The sequence below is a fragment of the Monopterus albus genome, unplaced genomic scaffold (assembly GCF_001952655.1).
Source record: "Monopterus albus unplaced genomic scaffold, M_albus_1.0 scaffold159.1, whole genome shotgun sequence".
Classification (NCBI taxonomy): domain Eukaryota; kingdom Metazoa; phylum Chordata; class Actinopteri; order Synbranchiformes; family Synbranchidae; genus Monopterus; species Monopterus albus.
Genome location: NW_018128039.1, coordinates 480,777 through 498,819, shown reverse-complemented (window position 1 = coordinate 498,819; position 18,043 = coordinate 480,777). Strand labels below are relative to the sequence as shown.

Below are 18,043 nucleotides of genomic sequence, written 5' to 3'. Positions count from 1 at the left end.
GAAGTGTCTGGAGAGAGGGAAGTCTGGGCATCTTTGCTTAGACTGCTGCCCCCGCGACCCGGTCCCGGATAAGCGGAGGAAAATGGATGGATGGACTATGAGGTCCAGAACTGACCACGATTTCTGTTGTGATTTGGGGCTATACAAAAAAACTCAACTGAACTGAATCGGAACAACAGAACAATTCAAATAAACACTGATCCCATCGTTTCTCTCTGCTGGAATAAAGACATCCTTCCTGCATGTCTGCCCCACGTGGGGGCAACGTTACATGACATCCCGGAGAGACAGAAACGTGGAGGCAGCATGGGGGTAGTGCTGCTGGAGCACGCTATTATCCACTCCTCCGCCCGCTTCGCGCGTCTTTTTTTCTCTTCTTCTTCCCTTTTTTGTAAGTACATTTACTCAAGTACTGTACTTAAATACAATTTTAAGGTTTATGTACTTAAGTATTTTCATTTTCTGTTACCTCATACTTTGACTTCACTACATTTTAGAGAAAAATGTTTTACTTTAGTTACCAGTTAGTTTTCAAAATCAGATAATACAAAACTACAGTAATTATAAGACCTCACACCATTCTGCATAATGAGTACTTTAATCACTTTAAGTATGTTTTGATGCTAATACTTTTGTACTTTTACTTAAATTTTCGAATGCAGGACATTTACTTCTGAGAGTATTTTTACACTGTTGTATTGCTACTTTTACTTGAGTAAAGGATCTGAGTACTTCTTCCACCACTGCTTTTTTCCTCCAAGTGAGGACAAAGAATATCCCACTGATATTCACAGAAATTTTTGTGAGGGCGTGAAGAGCCGATCATCAGTGAAGCTGCGTCCTGCAGGCGAACCAGGAAAAACAAACGGAGGTGCGTTGACTGAGTCACAGCGTCTACTCACACCCTGAGTAACATGCAAGAAAACATTCCACCTTAAAAGTTGCTGGTAACATTTCAGCAACACAGTTGTGCTAACATTAACTAAATAAAATTAAAAGTCATTTTTTTGGAACAAGTAAGAGGGTGAACGTTTCTGATGATGTAACACGAGTTAAACAACAGTATTAAAATGGAACAGATCAGATCAGCGTCCATCTGAACAGTTATCTCTGATCTCTATTCAGAACAATTTCAATCTGACTGAAAACATATCGTCCATGTGACTACGCTTCAGTTAAGGTCGGGTGCAACACAGAGACACTCGATCAGCAGGGAGAGTTATTTAATCCAGCTCACGAGGAAGTGGCTCTCAGGCCAGTTCAGCACCTGTTTTACTGTGGAAATGTGCACGTTTGTGTTCACATATCTAAGGTTTCACAGCTGTTTTACAGAAGCAAGAAGAATTTGGCTGTAAACTCTACAGTTTAGAAATGACAGCAGTTATTTTGATTTCATAAGGGTCCTTTAATTAAAAAAAAGCTCCATGGTATGAGGCGACAACTGAACATGTTTCTTTCCTCCCAGAATGGAGAGAATAACTTTTTTTAACACAATAACTGTTCAAGTCCAGTGCTTTGTGGCTATGACTTGAGTAAACAAGACTCACAGTCTTTAGTTTGTCTTTGCTTCTCCTCCTCCCGTTGTGGCGTCTGCTGGGTTTGGATGCAGGCAGGTGGGATCTCAGTGTCGTCACATCCTCTCGACAGGGTTGATCCCCAGGATGTCAAAGCCTTTGGCCATGATGGCCGCCGTGGCCTCGCACAGCAGCATCCTCCACATGTTCACTTTGACCACCTCACCTGGACAAAGACACAGAGCAGGAACATTTAACTTTTTTTTTAAGTATTTGACCAGTCAGCGATGCTCAGCACTGCAGGCCTCACCCCAAGAACTCTTGGAAAAAGTACTAACCCCTCAACTGTGGATTTTTGGGAGAGTGGGACTAAAGTTTGACCCTGGTTCCTCCAGTGGAAACGAAGGTATAAGTTCCACAAAAGAATCTTGTTGCACTGAGCCACAGTGTAGACAAAGGTTTACAGTTACAACAGAGGGCTTGTTATGGTTGTAGGCATACATACTCTTGCTGCAAGACACTTAAAACATATACTCAGATGGAAAATTAGATGCAAGAGACACAAGTAACAGAGAGGAAGGAAAGGAAAAGCAGCAGGAGAGTAAACAGAGGTGGAGAGGCACGAAGAGAAAAGCACCTGAAAGGAGGAGAGAAGAAAACAGACTAATGACTAATGAAGACATGCAGATGGGAGAGACGGAAACAGACAGAGCAACAAACAGCAGGAGGTCAAAGGGCATGTTTAATGATGCTACCATCACACAGCAGCAGCAGCAGCAGCGTTAAATGAACATCAGTGACCTGGACATCTGCATCCTCATGCACCATCCAAGACCGTCCACCCCATCAGGCCAAATTGCTACACGAAGCGGAAATCCAATAGAGATTAAATCCGTAATGAGCAGCAGAGGTTGCATTAAGCAGACAGGCCGTTAAAGGGGCATGAACGTCGACAGAGAGCAAAATGTAGCTGTAATTTACACAAATAGGAGGACGGCTGAGTGCCGCTGAGAGACGCGCTCCGCCGACACCTCCAGTTTAAGTGTCATCACCGTCTGATGGATTAGCTTTTACCTGTGATTATTTGCTCAAAACTCAATTTCAATAGCACCTTTCATACAGATCGATGTGAGTGAAAGCGCTTTAGTGACAAGACAGAATAAATGTGAACGTAAAACTAAACAATGACACTAATGCACATCCATCCCAAAGTTTTTATCCAGTGCAACTATAAGACACAAGATAAAGCCACGTCCACCCAAGGCCTTTTTGAGGTCAGGATTCACCTGAGAGCCTTCGACATGTCAGCTGACTGTGCTTTGTTGCTGCCAAACACTCACAGGGGCATCCGCATACTTGTGGTCATAGGGTGCGGCGTACCTGGGAGCTGCAGAGTGAAAGACAAAGCTACAGTTGGGCTTCTCTGGTCTGTTTGGATGATTATGTGCTTGTGTTTTTTCTACCATTTACACCTTCCCTCTGAAGCATGGACACGTGCACAGTGTGTCAATGGAACTTTCTCTATTCACACACACATTGCATCAGTCTGAACTGTACACTTAAAATGATAACCTCCAGCTGCTGCGGCTAACTGAGCATTAGCATAATTAAACAGCTCTGAGCCTCAAGTGTTAGCACTTCAGTGTGCTGCAGGGGTAAAATGCTAACAGCAACAAGTGGAGGGCCGACAGCGCTCAGACAGGTCTTCAGATGGAGACTTCCTGTTAACTGGCTGACGTCCATCCAGAGCAGAACGATGAGAGTTTCTGCTCCTGTTTACTTTTGGCACCTTTGACTTTGATATGAAAGGCTGAGGAGTTCAGACACTGGGAGGGAGCTCCTGCTCCTTCACGTCAAAAGGAGCCAGTTGAGGGTGGTTTAGGCATCTGATCAGGACACCTCCCAGGCACCTTCAAGGCACATCCAACTTGTAGGAGACCCTGGGGCAGACCCAGAACATACTGGAGGGATTATACACCTCATCTGGCCTGGGAACGCCCTGTAGTCCAGTCAAGTGCAAGTTTAAAAAGCACGTAAAAACAGATGGATTGGAAAGCACAGACGAGAGCGGTACAGAGCCGACTCTGACCTCCCTGTGAAGAAAACAGGATCTATCCACCTCCACCCAGCGTACCTGTCTGTCTGTCCTTCTCCACGCAGTAGCAGCTGTCATAGAACTCAGTGAAGGTGGTGGCGAGCTCATACAGATAGTCACACAGCGTGTGGAGCAGCAGGTCTTCCAGGATCTTCTGCAGGATCTCAGGGAAGCGCAGGATGCACTTCCCCAGCTTCCACTCCTTCTCGTGATCCAGGAGGACCTCGGTGGTCTCTGCCGCTTTCCTCAGTATGGCCTCGTCGATGTTAGCCAAGCGAGTGATGGACCTGTGGGACGTCGACACTACCGTTAGTACACAGCATGTTTCACGCATTAACCGCAGTCAGGATCACACAGAGTCTTTTCAAGGGCAGGAAAACAAGATTAGGACAAAAGTTCAAAGCAGAAAACAAAAACAAACAAGGCTGACTTCTCCTGTGTCTGTCTTATCAAAAGTACTATAACAACAGAAACAGAGCATCACAGGATCAGGCCAATATTCTACAAACAGCCCAGGCTGCTTCAGAATATTAACATTGAATGTACATTATTCACAAGCACCTACTCTGATTGGCTGGAGATGGCGACTCATATTCACACCCAGCCAATTAGAACAGGGCCGAATGAAAAACGCCAGCAGTCCTGCTTTCACTCTTCACCTTGTGTGATGGCTGCAGGTGGAAACAAGACTGTGAGATTCCTGAACCAGAGTGTGATCCTGAATGGGAGGAGAGGACGCTGCTGGGGTTTAAAGGACAGAGTGGAGGTCAGTCTTGGCCAGGGCTCTGCCACCCCAGCTCTAACACCTCCAGGGAAGCCCCAGGGGAAGGGGATCTATGAAGCGCTCTGCAGCCAGGAGATGCTCACTCAATACAGGGGATAAGGGGTGAGGATAAATTGGGTCTCACTGGCTGGAAATGCTTCCACAAATCCTTGGCAGCCAGGGCCAGAGAGGCTGATCTGATAGCGGTGGGAGGCACTCTGGCAGGACAGAGTGGAGGAGAGACATTAATGAGGGAGAAATGTCTCTGAGGAACTCAATTTAATTTTCAGCCACAGTGAGCGGTCGAGCTCTGATTTGATTAACAAATTAGACAAACAACCGAGTCATTTAACCTCAACATCTCATACTGTATCAAAGTTTCAATAAAATGACATTACACATAGCTGAAACGTCAGATCTGCTATGATGCAACAGTAAAAGCAACACTTCGCATCAGTGCGAGGAGACCCGTGTGGCTGTAAAGCTCCTCGTTTCCCATGGTGACACCTATTGTTTTTTTATTGCTGCTGGCCATCGCATTTGGTTGGCGCACAGACTTGTCAGTACCACACAGAACACGAGTCACTCACACTGGTGAAAAAGCCAGAAAACAAACAGGAAGTCTTGAATTTGAATATTACATTCTTGTGAGGGCTCACCAGCCATTTACAACACTCACAGCTGTCTTATCTGATGTGTGCTAAGGCCTTTAACCTGACAATAAATTAAACAAACTGTCTCTTTTGCTTGCACCAACAATGTGCAAATAAATTGGTTGACAAATCTGTGTGATTTAGACATTAACAGGCCCTGCGCTGCAAAAGGTCAGGATTCATTTCTCAGAAAGCACAAAGCTTTATTTTGCCTGCACAACTAAATGGGTTTATCAAGGCCAGTTAACAACAGATGTCTGCAGACATCTGCAGGTGGACCTGTCAGTATTTTATTTTTTACAAAGTTTTAGTTTTTTGATTTCTTGTGGTTTTTTTTAAATTTTAAAATAATGGCAGTGCAGAGCGTAGCAAACAGACAATCCTCTTTAATTAATTCAAATATTATCATAATGTAGTGTAAAGCAAAACTGTATTATTTCTTATTAAACTGTTTTATTTGATCTGATGCAAAAAGACAAACAACATGATACCTGCATTACACACCACATCGGCCTCCCTGCTCTCTAAAGATTGGTATTGACCATTAAAATATCGGTCGACTGCTACTCTGTAAAATCAAAAGCGTTCTCTGGGGCTCGCAAATGATGATTCATCCAGTGATAGTTGAGATATTTAACTCCTGATACGTCTGATCCATAACTGCTTTACACTGGCTGGAAGCTCAGCTTACAAAACACGTGGTGGAAAAGCTGAACAGTTGAGTCTTAGTGCAGAAGCAGGTGTGTCCAGGTGCAACGCTGTAGCGAGCTCTCACCTGATGCGAGTGAAGGCGTAGAGGAGGTACGCCGCCGTGTTGCCCCTGTCATCCAGCATCTTGTCAAACGAGAAGATGTAGTCGTTGATGCGGTTGTGGGAGAGGTCGGCGTATTTGATGCAGCCAAAGGCGACAGACCTCTGGGCTTTAGTCAGCTCCTCTGGGGTCAAGACCTACAGGAAGGGAACATGTTCAGCATCAGTAAAGCTGACAAGGTGTGAGGATGACTCTCTCTGCCATCACCATGCTCCCCTCAGGAAATAACTTTAAATATTCTGATAAGGCAGTGGCTTTCATCAACTTGTAATTGCTGTAGGCAGCACCTCAACTTCTGCTTCTATCAGTAAAACCGGTGAGTTGAATTTAATCCAAATAATGAATTTAATTTAGTAACCTCAGGAAAAGATTAAATTGACAAATTAAGTCATATGTGATGTGTCTGATAACACAGGGAGTGAACAGAGTGAGGAGGCGGATTAGGCAGAAGATTAGTTGATAAACGATTTGACTGGAAACCAGAAAATTCCCAGTTCAGCAGTTCAACAGCCTGAAGACATGACGTGATGTGACAGCGACTGAGAGGTGGACTGGAATAAGTAGATGAGATAGTCAGGACACAACAGTAAGACAAGAGTAAATGGCATAATGTGACAGGGTTCATACAATCGCACAAAACCACAGATTACACAGTGGAATCTGATCCCACTGATTAACCAATTAGACCTTAATAATCCATTGTTTAAAAGGGAAGGTTGGCCTTACTCCATATTTTTGTTAATGTCCAAAAATCTCATGAAAAGGCCCAAACCAACAGTTGTCCTCTGCTTCTCTACCCTGTCTGGGGCTGTCAGCTCCACTGGTTCCTACCAAAGTAGTCAATCTTTTAAAGCACTCACAAATATATGGTTTCATTTACAAAGTGGAATTTTCACTGGTCTCTATGGTTTCCGTCAAAGAAATGGGGAGATTTACTGGGGATCATTTTCAGCGGCGGATGAATCCACATTTCTGGCAGCAGGATGGAGGATGTAGGGCCGAGTCAGAATAAACTGCACAGGGTTTCATCAAGTTTAAGACTTTTAAAGACCTTTTTAGACAACTCTGAATGCAATTTAAAACCTACATCCAGGGTGCAAATCCCCCAAAGGTTGACATTTTTACACACTATGTAGCTGCAATCACAAATTCAAATTTATTTTTACATTCATGGCTTGAAAAAGCACCTAACAGCCTATGTCCTCACACCCAAATCGTACCAACTCCACTGACCCACCACTTGCAGTCACTGCCAGCGGTGCACTGACTGTGCAGCACTCTGACTTCAATAACACATGCAACCTGCTCAGGCACTGATAAATGAATAATAACGAACAGATGTAAAAGCACAATCAATTTTTAAGACCTTTCAAAATCGTATTTAAGACCTTATTAAGGCCTAAAATTCAGATGATTAGATTTGAGACTTTTTAAGGAGCCACAGAAACCCTGCTTCCATGTGTGTTCACGGTGATGAAGTACATGTCAGCCAGCGCCACAGTGTGGTCGCTGGTGGGTTTAATGGTCTCTGGACACGGCGGAGCTCTGGAAACCAGGCTATAGCTGCTGTCGGTTAAGTTTGGATTTGCTGACACTGTATTTATTTATCAATTTAAAACACTAATGATCCTCTGCTTGCTCAGACGTTTAGCTCAGTGACGTCCCTTTGGGCTCTGGGAAACTGTGATGAGTAATTTCTTTACTATTTTATACACTGAATGATTCATAAAAAAATGATCTAATCCAGAGGTTTCCAAACTGGTAGTGCAGAGTCAGTGCATGTGGTTGGGAGAGGACAGATGTGGAACGCGAACACCGAATTAAAAAGGGTTCATCTGGGAGCAGTAATAAGGCTGCACTAATGCTAGCAGTGCAGGTTAGCAAGATTTACTCAGACAGCAAAATCAAATTAAGTGCACAAGATGAACAGATTTTTGACAAGGGAGAAAATAAAACCCGATGATGCTCATCGATCAAACATGTCAGACTGTCAAATGAAAAATATGAAGGCGCCCGTCTTACTCGTAATTTCACTGTCAACTCAGCAGTTTGAGCAACAAAGTTAACTTCTCATTTTGGTAAAACTAAGACCCCCTATTCAATATTTAATTCATGATTAATAACACCAAAGCAGCTATATGGGCATTTAAGTGTTTAGTTTGTCAGCAATTACAGCTTCTCCTATCAAGAGCTTTTAGATTATTACAACTGTTTTACTATATTGACAGATTATCTATACAATAAACACAGATTGGCTGCATACACGACATTTCAGTGTCATAAACCATTAATGTTTAAATACCCTTTAGAAATGCTAAACAGCCATTTTTTCACATGCACAGCAGAAACCAATGAGAAATGTGCAAAAACAAACGTCTTCGTAACATATAGCTCCTCCCTTCACCAGTTTCTCCACTATTAGCAACATTTGCTAATAATCAGATAAATTTAAGAGTCAGCTGCCATAGGTGAGCATGAGAGAAGTAGTTTGGGAACAACGCAAACAATACTTCAAATAACTTAAAGTTATGCTGCAGCTTTATTATTTTTTTCCTTGAATAGTCAGGTCAGGAAAAAAGCACAAGTTCCCAGAGGCCTTCAGAAAACATTCAATCTAGTGTCATATTGAGAAAAGAAAAAAAAAAAGCTAAACTAGGCATGAAAGAACCAGACAGTGCATTTCAATTTTGATTAACTTAAATAGATCAATTTTCCAAAAAAAAAAAAATCTGCCTGACCGATCACCTGACTGATCGTTACAGCCACAGCAGGACAGGACAGATGGTGACAGACAGAGGAGGACAGACAGAGGAGAGCTAAGAATTCAGGACACACACAGCAGGACAGGGAAAACCAGGACAATGCAGGAACAGGACATGAAAGACATGCACACACAAAAACTAAAACAAAAAACACAGAAGAGACTTTGATACAACACAACTGGGGAAATATCTTAGAGGCCAGGGCTGGGGTTTGTCTTAATGAGGCAGGGTTAGCAGATGGTAGACGTGGGCAACGACCCAGCTGCAGAGCAGAGTGCCAGGCCAGAAGGGCCTGCAGGGAAACCGTGCTGGCACCAGTTTCCCACAACCTTCTCAGCATTAAAATCATTGCAGTTCAACTGGAAGTCACTCACTCTTTACACTGCACCTAGTGCTGCAGATAATACCTAACCAGGTCAGGGTCTGTTCTGTTTATCTCCACGAAGGTTTATGTCAGATACAAAGAGATACAGTCAAATTAACACTGATCAAACACAGCTCCTCTTCGCTTTGCTGTGTGAAGGGGAAACAACAGCCAACCGTAGTTTTGGGCTTGAACACACGTTCTAGGTGAAATCTGGAACAATGATGCCAGGAAGTGAAAGACAACGTTTCTCATTCCTGAACAGAAAACCTCGTTTAACAAGGTCGAGCAGAGCTGCACATGAGTCAGTGAGTTTGTGTTGTAGCAGCATCTGCTGGGAAAATACAAGCTGTCAAAGAAGAAATGCTACAGAGGCGGCGACTGTGGTGAAATCTCAAACAAGCAAAAGTTTGTGAAAGGTCATTTAATAAGCTAAATGTCTGAAGAAGAAATGATCTGAGGCTTAAAGGAAATTTGAGCTGAAACTCCTCAGCAACAACAGGCAACATATTCTTCTATGGAGTGTTCACAAGTTTCTATAACCTTCGCTGTCGAGTCTCTGCTGTTAAAGTCTATGGAAACTGCACATTTAAAAGTGAATTAACTCAGATTCTCCACACCGCCTGATAAGTGACAGCAGGACAGGACGTGGTGTCGAGCTGTGCTTTTCTAGTGATGATGAAAAGATGGAAGAAAAGAGTAAACGCGAGTGCATATTTGAGGGAGAGCGCACACAGTCGGGATGTCCTCAGGGCCAAGCAGACAAGAAGAAAAACGTCTGGTGGCGGTGTTTCCTGCTTCAGTCGCGGTTGCTTCTGGATGTGATCAGAAAGCTCCAGGGTTTGGCTCGAGTCGCGCTGGACAAGAGCAAGAAGAATTAAAGGCTCCTGTAGACTGAGACGGTCATTAGTGGAAAATAAGCTTCGTCAGGGTGAATCGAAAGTAGAAATAATGAGCTGTTCACCGGACAGTTTCCCTCTTACTAAACTGCTGCTTATCGAAGTTTAAACATTTGACACAAAGTATGGATGCAAAATGATTCTAACACAAACTAAAGGCATTTGCAAGATTTGGCCAGTAATGAGTCCAGCGGGCTGGAACACAGGGCAGTTTGTGCCAAAAAGTTAGTGACCATTACAAATGAATTGTGCCCAACTGTATTGGGCTGGAGGCAGAACTCAGACAAAACTGTGTTAAAATATGTTTAGTTAGGTTGAAATGACCCTTTAAACAGGTATTTCTCTATTGTGTGGTCCAGATGCCCGCTGCTCCCCACATTCAGCTCCTCTTTGCCTTTATTAAATTCACCTTTTGCTTTCAGCTTTATGAGACAGAAATATGCCCCACAGCAGAAGTCAATTTCTTTGGATTTTCATTTCTGCAAATAATGGCGCCCATAAATACAACAAAAAAGTTATAGTCTTATATATCAGCAGCATTCAGGACACGACAGGAGATACTTAAAGATAAAAAGAGACAGAGAACAAAGAAAGAGACGGCTTCTCTTCGGCTTAATGTTCTCAAACTGCTGCCCGTATTTCCAAAGAAATGAAGACTATAGGTGAATCTCAATTTCCTTATTTTAACATTCCTCGATCAACCTGGAAGTCGTTCCAGGTCCACCATGATGAAGGTGGAGCTATAACCAAGGACACACGAGTTACGGACTGACACACTCCTTTATTGGAAACCAGTTTGTTACTTGATACTTCATGTAAGAAATGGAAGAAAGGACGCCTCATGTCAGTTACAGTAAAAACGTGTTTCCTCGGTTCCTCTCTCCTCACAGTTTGTCACATGGGCAGGACTAAGACGCAAGGAAAAGACGCAAGTGAGGAAAACGTGGATGCAGTTAGGGGAACTGGGATTCACTGCTCACCTTGTCTCTCTCCTTCTCCCTCAGTTTGTCCATGGACCTCTTCAGTCCCTCCTCCAGCAGGTCCATCAGCCTCACTGTGTCTCCAGTCCGGGTTTTAAACTTCTTCCTAAGCAGAAAAAAACAAGCCCCGAGAGTTCAGTGTGCAAGCCGAGCTTCTGTGCTGAGAGGACGCTGACCAACAGAATGTCGACTTTGTTGACAGTAATTATCATGACAACAAACTATTAAGCTATTTCTGCTTGTCGACACCTTGGATCAACACATTCTGTAGAATCAAGCAAACCAGATGAGCATTACAAACAGAACAGGAGCCAACAATTTTATAACCCACCCCCCTCTCCCTCTTTACTTGCAGCTATAACAGCTCCCCCCGTGGCTGCGTTAAGCCCTTATTGTCTGGATGAGCGATTATGAAAACAGCATGATAAATTTCTAATGGAGTTTGGAGTAGCACAGACATTATGGGGCCAATTTACACCCCCTCAGGTTACTGTGGGGCGTTTAGCCACACTTAGTTATGGCCTCGGCGAAGCGTGACGTCAATCCCCCTCCTGAACTCAGCTCTTCTTCTCTGGACGATTGATTAGGAAAAAACAACAGCGTGACAGATAGTGTTCAAATTATAGAGCCTGCTCACCTATCAGCCACACAGTAATCACCGCTGACTATACGAGGAAATAAATAACACACAGGGGGAGATACGTCTTTATACAAGTACTAATGCATTGACTGGGACAACACTGGTACTAAAATATAAAAAGTCCTAGTTGAAAATGTTTATATCTCTGTAGCATTTTTAAAAAAGCTGTTGCTTACAGCAGCTGGTGCTTCCTGTCTGAACAGGAGAATGAAGAGAAAATGTAAAAACAAAGAAGATGACGTGGTGGAAGATGAAAAAGGTGTAGCTGAGAAAACAAAGAGTAGAAAGATTTAAATTACTGCTAAAAAGCTTTGGTACTCCAATACCACTGACCACCTTTTAAACCAACCAAAGTTAGTGGTTTAACCTCATCTAAAGATGAGCGTTAATGTTTCTATTTTTTTAAGAATTTGAAAAAGAAAAAACTGACAGTATTCCAAAAGTAGTCCAATATTTCCACTTCTCTTTCCTCCATAGACGCTGGTCATCTCATTTGCACCCAATGTCTGCTGGCAAACTAGTTGACATTCACTTGAAACCCTCCTAGTGCAGCTGATACCATGCCCTCTAAACTTTTATTACTAATTTGGGATGTGGTTTACCCCCCAGTGTGCTCTATGTGACGACACTTTCCACTGGATGTGCCCAGACTATTAAAAAAACCTGTCAGACAACAAAATAAGAGTCTTGTCTTCACACAGCTTCTTGGACATTTGTGTCAGCGCTACGCTGTTTTAGACGGGAACAAATCTGTGCACTGACACAACAGGTTCCCCAAAAATCATCGCTCAGTTTTTAGGGATGCATCAGAAACTGATCTTCTGAAAACACACTGTCCATGCTGAAAAGATTTCTCAGACTAATGTTGTTGTCGTCCAACATTTAATTACTGTTGTCTGGCTGCTGCAGAACTTTTCTGTGTCCTTCACCTCCTCACGTGCTGAGTAACAGCAGCTCTGTATACTTGTGTTCGCAGTTCAAACTCCGACTCCTCTGTTTGTGGATCAGCAGATGAAGCTATTGTTTTTATCTGTTAATGCAGTCGTGCAGTAAAAATTCACTTTTTATGTCTGATAATAAATGTAATAAAACCTGAAGCCGAGGTGATAAAGCTACAGCGAAGGACACAGAAGATTATTGTGGGGTGGTGGAGAGAAGCCACTTGTCTTTGTTGCAGCTCTGATGATGGTGATTTGGAGTCTGCTTTTAGTCTGTGCAAGGCCACAACACTACTTTAACACCCAAGCCTCAACAGAGCAGAGTGCTTCAGCACAGAGAGCCTCTATATTAACTCTTGAATATGCACAGCTCTAGAAACATGTTATGCACTACAGATTCCATAAGGTCGGCTTTACTTTAGAATGCTGTGACAATTAGCTTAGCATAAAGACTCGAAGCGAATGGAAACTGTTAGCCTAACTTTTTCCATTGCATGAAAATGCACTTACCAAAACCTGTGAAGGTCAAAAAGTAAAAGACCCCAGGAAATCGTCGCAGCCGTTCAAGAAACAGGTCCAACACATAAATAAATACAAACCTCAATTTGTAGTTTTTTTACACTTTGGTTTTTGAACACTTGAAAGAAATGTGTTAGTGAGCTTTAGAAGTGTTGGTGGGCATAACTTTTTACCTCTGGACAAAGACTAGCTGTCTCCAATCTTTATGCTAAGCTAACCATCCCCTGGCTCTAGCCTTATACTTGAAGGGGTCTTGCAGAGTTTTCTTGTAAACCCCCAAAAGATTACTTTCAGTGTTGCCAGAATATGTTGTGTGCAAGATGACGCGTTCACAAGATGTCGTGTTCACGAGAACATGATGGATGGACATGAGGGGGTAGTATAATGGGGACCCACTCATCAATAAGGAACTTACTTCATTTTGAATCTAAAATGTCACGTTTGCAAATTTGTTCATAATGTTCTGAACCTTTTAGCCAGCAGCCAGGTGTAGTTGGTTTTCAGACAAAACTCTGGCGATCCTATCTGGTTTTCAGAGGTGAAACCACATTTGCAGCACTGACACAAGTCACAAACCAGACGGTGAGCAACAGTCAGCACTGCGCGTTTTAAACTCACTTGTCCTCCCCCAGCACCACTCCAAAACCTGCGTGCTCCACCCGGGTCACCTGGGGGTCGTACCAGCCAATCATCTGAGCTGCAGCAAACACCACTTGGAAGTGTGTGGCCTGAAGGAGAAAAGAACATATAACCCAAATATCATTATCTGCATGTAGACTAAAAGAAGCCTCCCCCTTTAAAGCTGATGCCTGGAAGAAAAACTGAATTCTGACCAGCTGCAGCGTCACACATGTGCACACCAGTCAACTATCAACACATTATCGTCTGTGCGCTCTTGACAGTAACATCGAATCCAAAAATGTAAACTATGGATGTGCTGACTGGAAATCTGCTGATACCCAGTCCCTGTGAGAACTGTGAGGGAATTTTGCTGCAAGTGTGATTAATGGGCATTGTGATCAATCAAAATAGTCCACTCCGCTGCGTGTGAGCATCACTCCAGAGACAAACAGAAACCCACAGGTTAAGAACCGCAGAAGCAGAGTAAAAGTAAAGTAAGATCAGTTTTTGATCAGCTTTGTTTGATGCATTAAAATATGCCAGAATCGACCTCGACATTATCTTTAGAATCAGCTCCAGACGTCTCCAGACTGAACCCACCCAATGGCATTAAAACATTTCACTCAAAACTACAAATGTCAAACTCATGACTGTGCTAGAGAAACAATCAGTGGATCAACCAAATCCTCTGGGCACCACGAATGTTCCTGCAGACTCTTGTAGATGTCTCAGTGGAAACTGAGTCCACAGCAGCAACAGGAAACAGCCTGTCACTCCTTTTCTTCTGTCCTTTGGCAACACATTTAAGATGCTGTCACCTCAGTAATGTTTCTGACAGGTTGCCTCGTATTGCTTTTGGTAAATTAAGTTTCCTCAGATGACAGCTTTAGTTTCAGTCAGACTGCAGACAGTGAGCCCATCGCTCTCCTCCTCCTCCTGCCTGCCTTCATAATAATCCATATAACACTGTAACGTCTATCCTGTTATCTGGGGTAGATGATGACTTCTTTAAACAAGTTATGTAGGAAACGATGACTCTCAGAGAGACTAATTAAAGTCATTCATTTTTGAGCATTAGTCTGGATGATGGGAACCCAGACGGTGACTCATCTCTACTCTAGATTTAAGGTTGTGTTTTTCTGGAAAAACAAAAGCTCTGCCTGTGGTTTAATGAAGTTAAAGATACATTTTATACCTAAAACAATGTACTGAGATGCTAATCAGCTGTCCTGCTACCACAGTCAAGAGATTTCCTTCTTCACAGATGAAACAACAGGAGGTTTCTGGGTCTTGTAGTTACAGTTCAGGATCGACAGGGCTGAAGCTGCTGGGAAACAAGTGGTCCTACAGCTCCCTGCCCTGCGTTTGTCCTCGCTGTCATTACCCTTCTGTCTGAACTGCTACATGCACATTTCCCTATCATGTCGCTCCACCCACCTGTCCGCTGTCCGTGACATAGATGATGATGTCAGCTTTCTCCTCAAAGATTCGCTGCCGCAGGGCTGCGAGGTCCGACGTGTCGTAGGTGTATCCACCGTCCGACTTGACAATGGTGAGGGGGATGGACTGACCCGGGGCAAACACAATCTTACGACCCTCGTCCAGCTCTATCAGGCCTGAGGAGAGGGATGGGAAAAGATGAGGAAGAAATGGATGAGGAAGGTATGCAGGAGAGAAGGAAGAGAGAGGGACAGAACTGAAATAAAGGAAAATGTCAAAAACAAACATTAATAGAGAGACTAATAATACGGGAACGACTGGACATAATGAGAACTGAAAATGAAGTGCTGACACAGAGGAAACAGAGTAAAAAGGAAATTAGACAAAAAAGAAGCTCGAGAAAGCAGGAAGAAGAATTAGGCTTTGACAGAAGATATTTATGAGACACCATTGCCTCCTAGTGGTGGTATCATGTAACTGCAGACTACAAAGAATGACAAACATTGAGGACTTTGTTTCTGGTATAAAAGGCTTCAAAAAACTTTTCGTACCAAAACACACAGAGTAGATATCACACAGACACAGGTTTCTTGGTTTTTATTGCTTTGGAAAAAAAAAAAAGGACCCACAAAAATCTAATTCTATTGTGAATCAAAGATGAATCACGAGAAAGAAAATCAAACATTTCTGACATTCCTCTGAGAAAAGACCACTAAAAATGTGACCTTTGACCTGCTACACACTGACCTTTCTCCTCAAACTCCTTCACCACCTCAGTCATCATGTCCTGGTAGTACGACTCTCCTCTCTCGATGATCCGAATGTCCAAGCAGTTGTAAACCCTCTGAAACTCTGATACATACACATTCAAACAAAAGTGGAAAAGAAAACACCATCTATTAAATCTATAGTTTTTAGACAAATTTGAAAAATCCACAGTAAAGAAAAAAAGTACCATTATAAGCATATTATTGATGGAACTCAACTGTCAAAATGTAAAACTGAGTGTTTTGACTTCTATGATGAAACCGTTTCTTTAATATGATGCAAAATGTTTAACAAGCCTTTAAAAACGGGCCCAAAGCCGCTAAATATAGTTGTAAACAGTTCTGTATGAGTTGACTGTGGGGCTCCTCTGTAGCCCATCGCTTTACTTTAATGTCAGACAGACAGTCTACCTCTTCTGGAGACGTCACAGATGAGATTCCAGGCTTTGATGAACTCCGGTTCTTTGCTCTGCAGTCTGACGACACACTGGTACGCTCGTTTCTTAAAGTCCTCCTCCTCATCAAATCGCTTCTTTGACTCCTGACGGAGGAGCAGGAGATGTGAGGAGGAGGAGGTGGAAAAAGAGGAAAGACAGAAGGAGCAGTAGATGATGGCAGATGTAAATAACCCTAATCCGTTGGCAGGTTTTGATTCACAGCTGTTACTATACCGTGCTAGAGGACATCTATGTGTTGTTTCACATATTTTGCTAAAGATTCAGCATCTCTATTGATTCAGACACTGAGCAACAGTGAAAAACAGATGGATTATCAACTGACTTTGTAGAAGGCCTGCAGGTCTCCGATGGGCGGGGAGACAGTCAGGTAGTTTGGAAATTTATCCTGAAGATGGGCGATCAGCATCCCAAACTGGGTGCCCCAGTCTCCCACATGGTTCAGCCTGTGAATGGAAATAAACAGTGTGAAAAGCAGAGACCCACAGACCTGTCAGACTTTCTATATAAAGAGGCCTTAACATGGGCAGCTGAATTTACCTAAATTACATACAAAACCAAAGAGTGGAGATGCCACCAGCTCAGTCAACAGCCTAACACTTATCATAATATGTGGTTTGGATAATTGGTGACAACCACCTGGCTACTAACACCACACATCCACAGCTGCATCGCATGCTAGCATGGCAAATATTTGAACGTGACATGGTAAGTGCTACAAGCTAACTGTCACCATGCACACAGCTAGCAGAGTCGAGTCAAGATTTGACACTTAAACACCACTGGAGTCGACCGAAGTGCTGCACAAACCACAAAAAAAGGCACAAAGGTGTAAATAAAACTGTGTGAGGCAATAAGAAACAACATCAAAGTATATACACAAATATAAAATGCAGTACAGAACCAAAGGATGTAAAATAAATGAATGAATGAAAGATTTTAGTGAGTACTATAACCAAAGGCTTTGAAAACATTTAAGTCTTGGGCTTTACCACAGTATCAACAAAGAGGGGAAGTAAAAGACCAAAGCTTTGTGACAGCTACAGCAAAGGCAGCAACCGATCTGACAGGCCTAGAACAGGAGTAGGAGCAGCAAAGTTCAGAAGTGTCCTGAGCTGCCAAACCATGTAGGGCGTTAGGAAACAAATACAAGAACCTCAGTCCAGTATGTGGCAGGGAGCCAGCGCAAGGATGCTAGTACCGCCATGGCTTCAAGCTCCTCAACCTAGTGTCTTTTTAGCCTAGAGGCTCTAGTGAGACTCAAAATAAACAGATACCATCATCAAGGAGAGTGACAGCTGCCATTCACATGGCATGGAGTCGCCTTTCAGACAAAGTTCTTTGTTGATACTGTGGTAAAACCCAAGACTTAAACCTTTCCGGGTTGCAAGCGAGAGCAGACGTCTTTACTGCTCCTCTTGTCTGTTCTATATTTCAAGTCTTTGAGAATACTTTACAACGACTAAAATGCCTCAAAGAGGGAAAAGAGCTAATAAATCAGAAGCAACGGAGGATATGGAGGCAGAAGAAACGTGTCACAGAGCGGCGCAAGTAAAGGACATCATGGATCATGAGAAACAGATGTTCATTACGATGCTGAACCAACAGCAGGAGGGCTTCAAAGGCTTTGTGCAACTAATTATGGAGACAAACAACAGGAGATTCGATGAAATGACCAGAGAAATACAGGAGATAAAAACGAGTCTGCAGTTTACCCAGCGAGAGGTGGATGTGATAAAGACTGCCATGGGTGAACAGAAAATACACGCCAAGGAAGCGAAGGAGGAGGTTTACAGAACGTGTGAGAGTTTAATGACTATAA

At 43.1% G+C, this 18,043-nt stretch overlaps 1 protein-coding gene across 1 annotated transcript in view; it reads right to left on the bottom strand.

The window, feature by feature from the left end:
• Positions 1-1,170: 1,170 nt before the first annotated feature.
• Positions 1,171-18,043, bottom strand: part of rars1 (arginyl-tRNA synthetase 1) — a 23,917-nt gene continuing 7,044 nt past the window's right edge. Inside the window, exons 7-15 of the mRNA XM_020615198.1 lie at positions 16,547-16,667; positions 16,178-16,307; positions 15,747-15,851; positions 14,997-15,175; positions 13,557-13,666; positions 10,842-10,947; positions 5,801-5,973; positions 3,649-3,896; positions 1,171-1,740 (exon numbers count right to left, since the gene is read on the bottom strand). Coding sequence (XP_020470854.1) covers positions 1,631-1,740; positions 3,649-3,896; positions 5,801-5,973; positions 10,842-10,947; positions 13,557-13,666; positions 14,997-15,175; positions 15,747-15,851; positions 16,178-16,307; positions 16,547-16,667 — 1,282 coding nt within the window. The 3' untranslated portion in view covers positions 1,171-1,630. The remainder of the gene's footprint in view (positions 1,741-3,648; positions 3,897-5,800; positions 5,974-10,841; positions 10,948-13,556; positions 13,667-14,996; positions 15,176-15,746; positions 15,852-16,177; positions 16,308-16,546; positions 16,668-18,043) is intronic.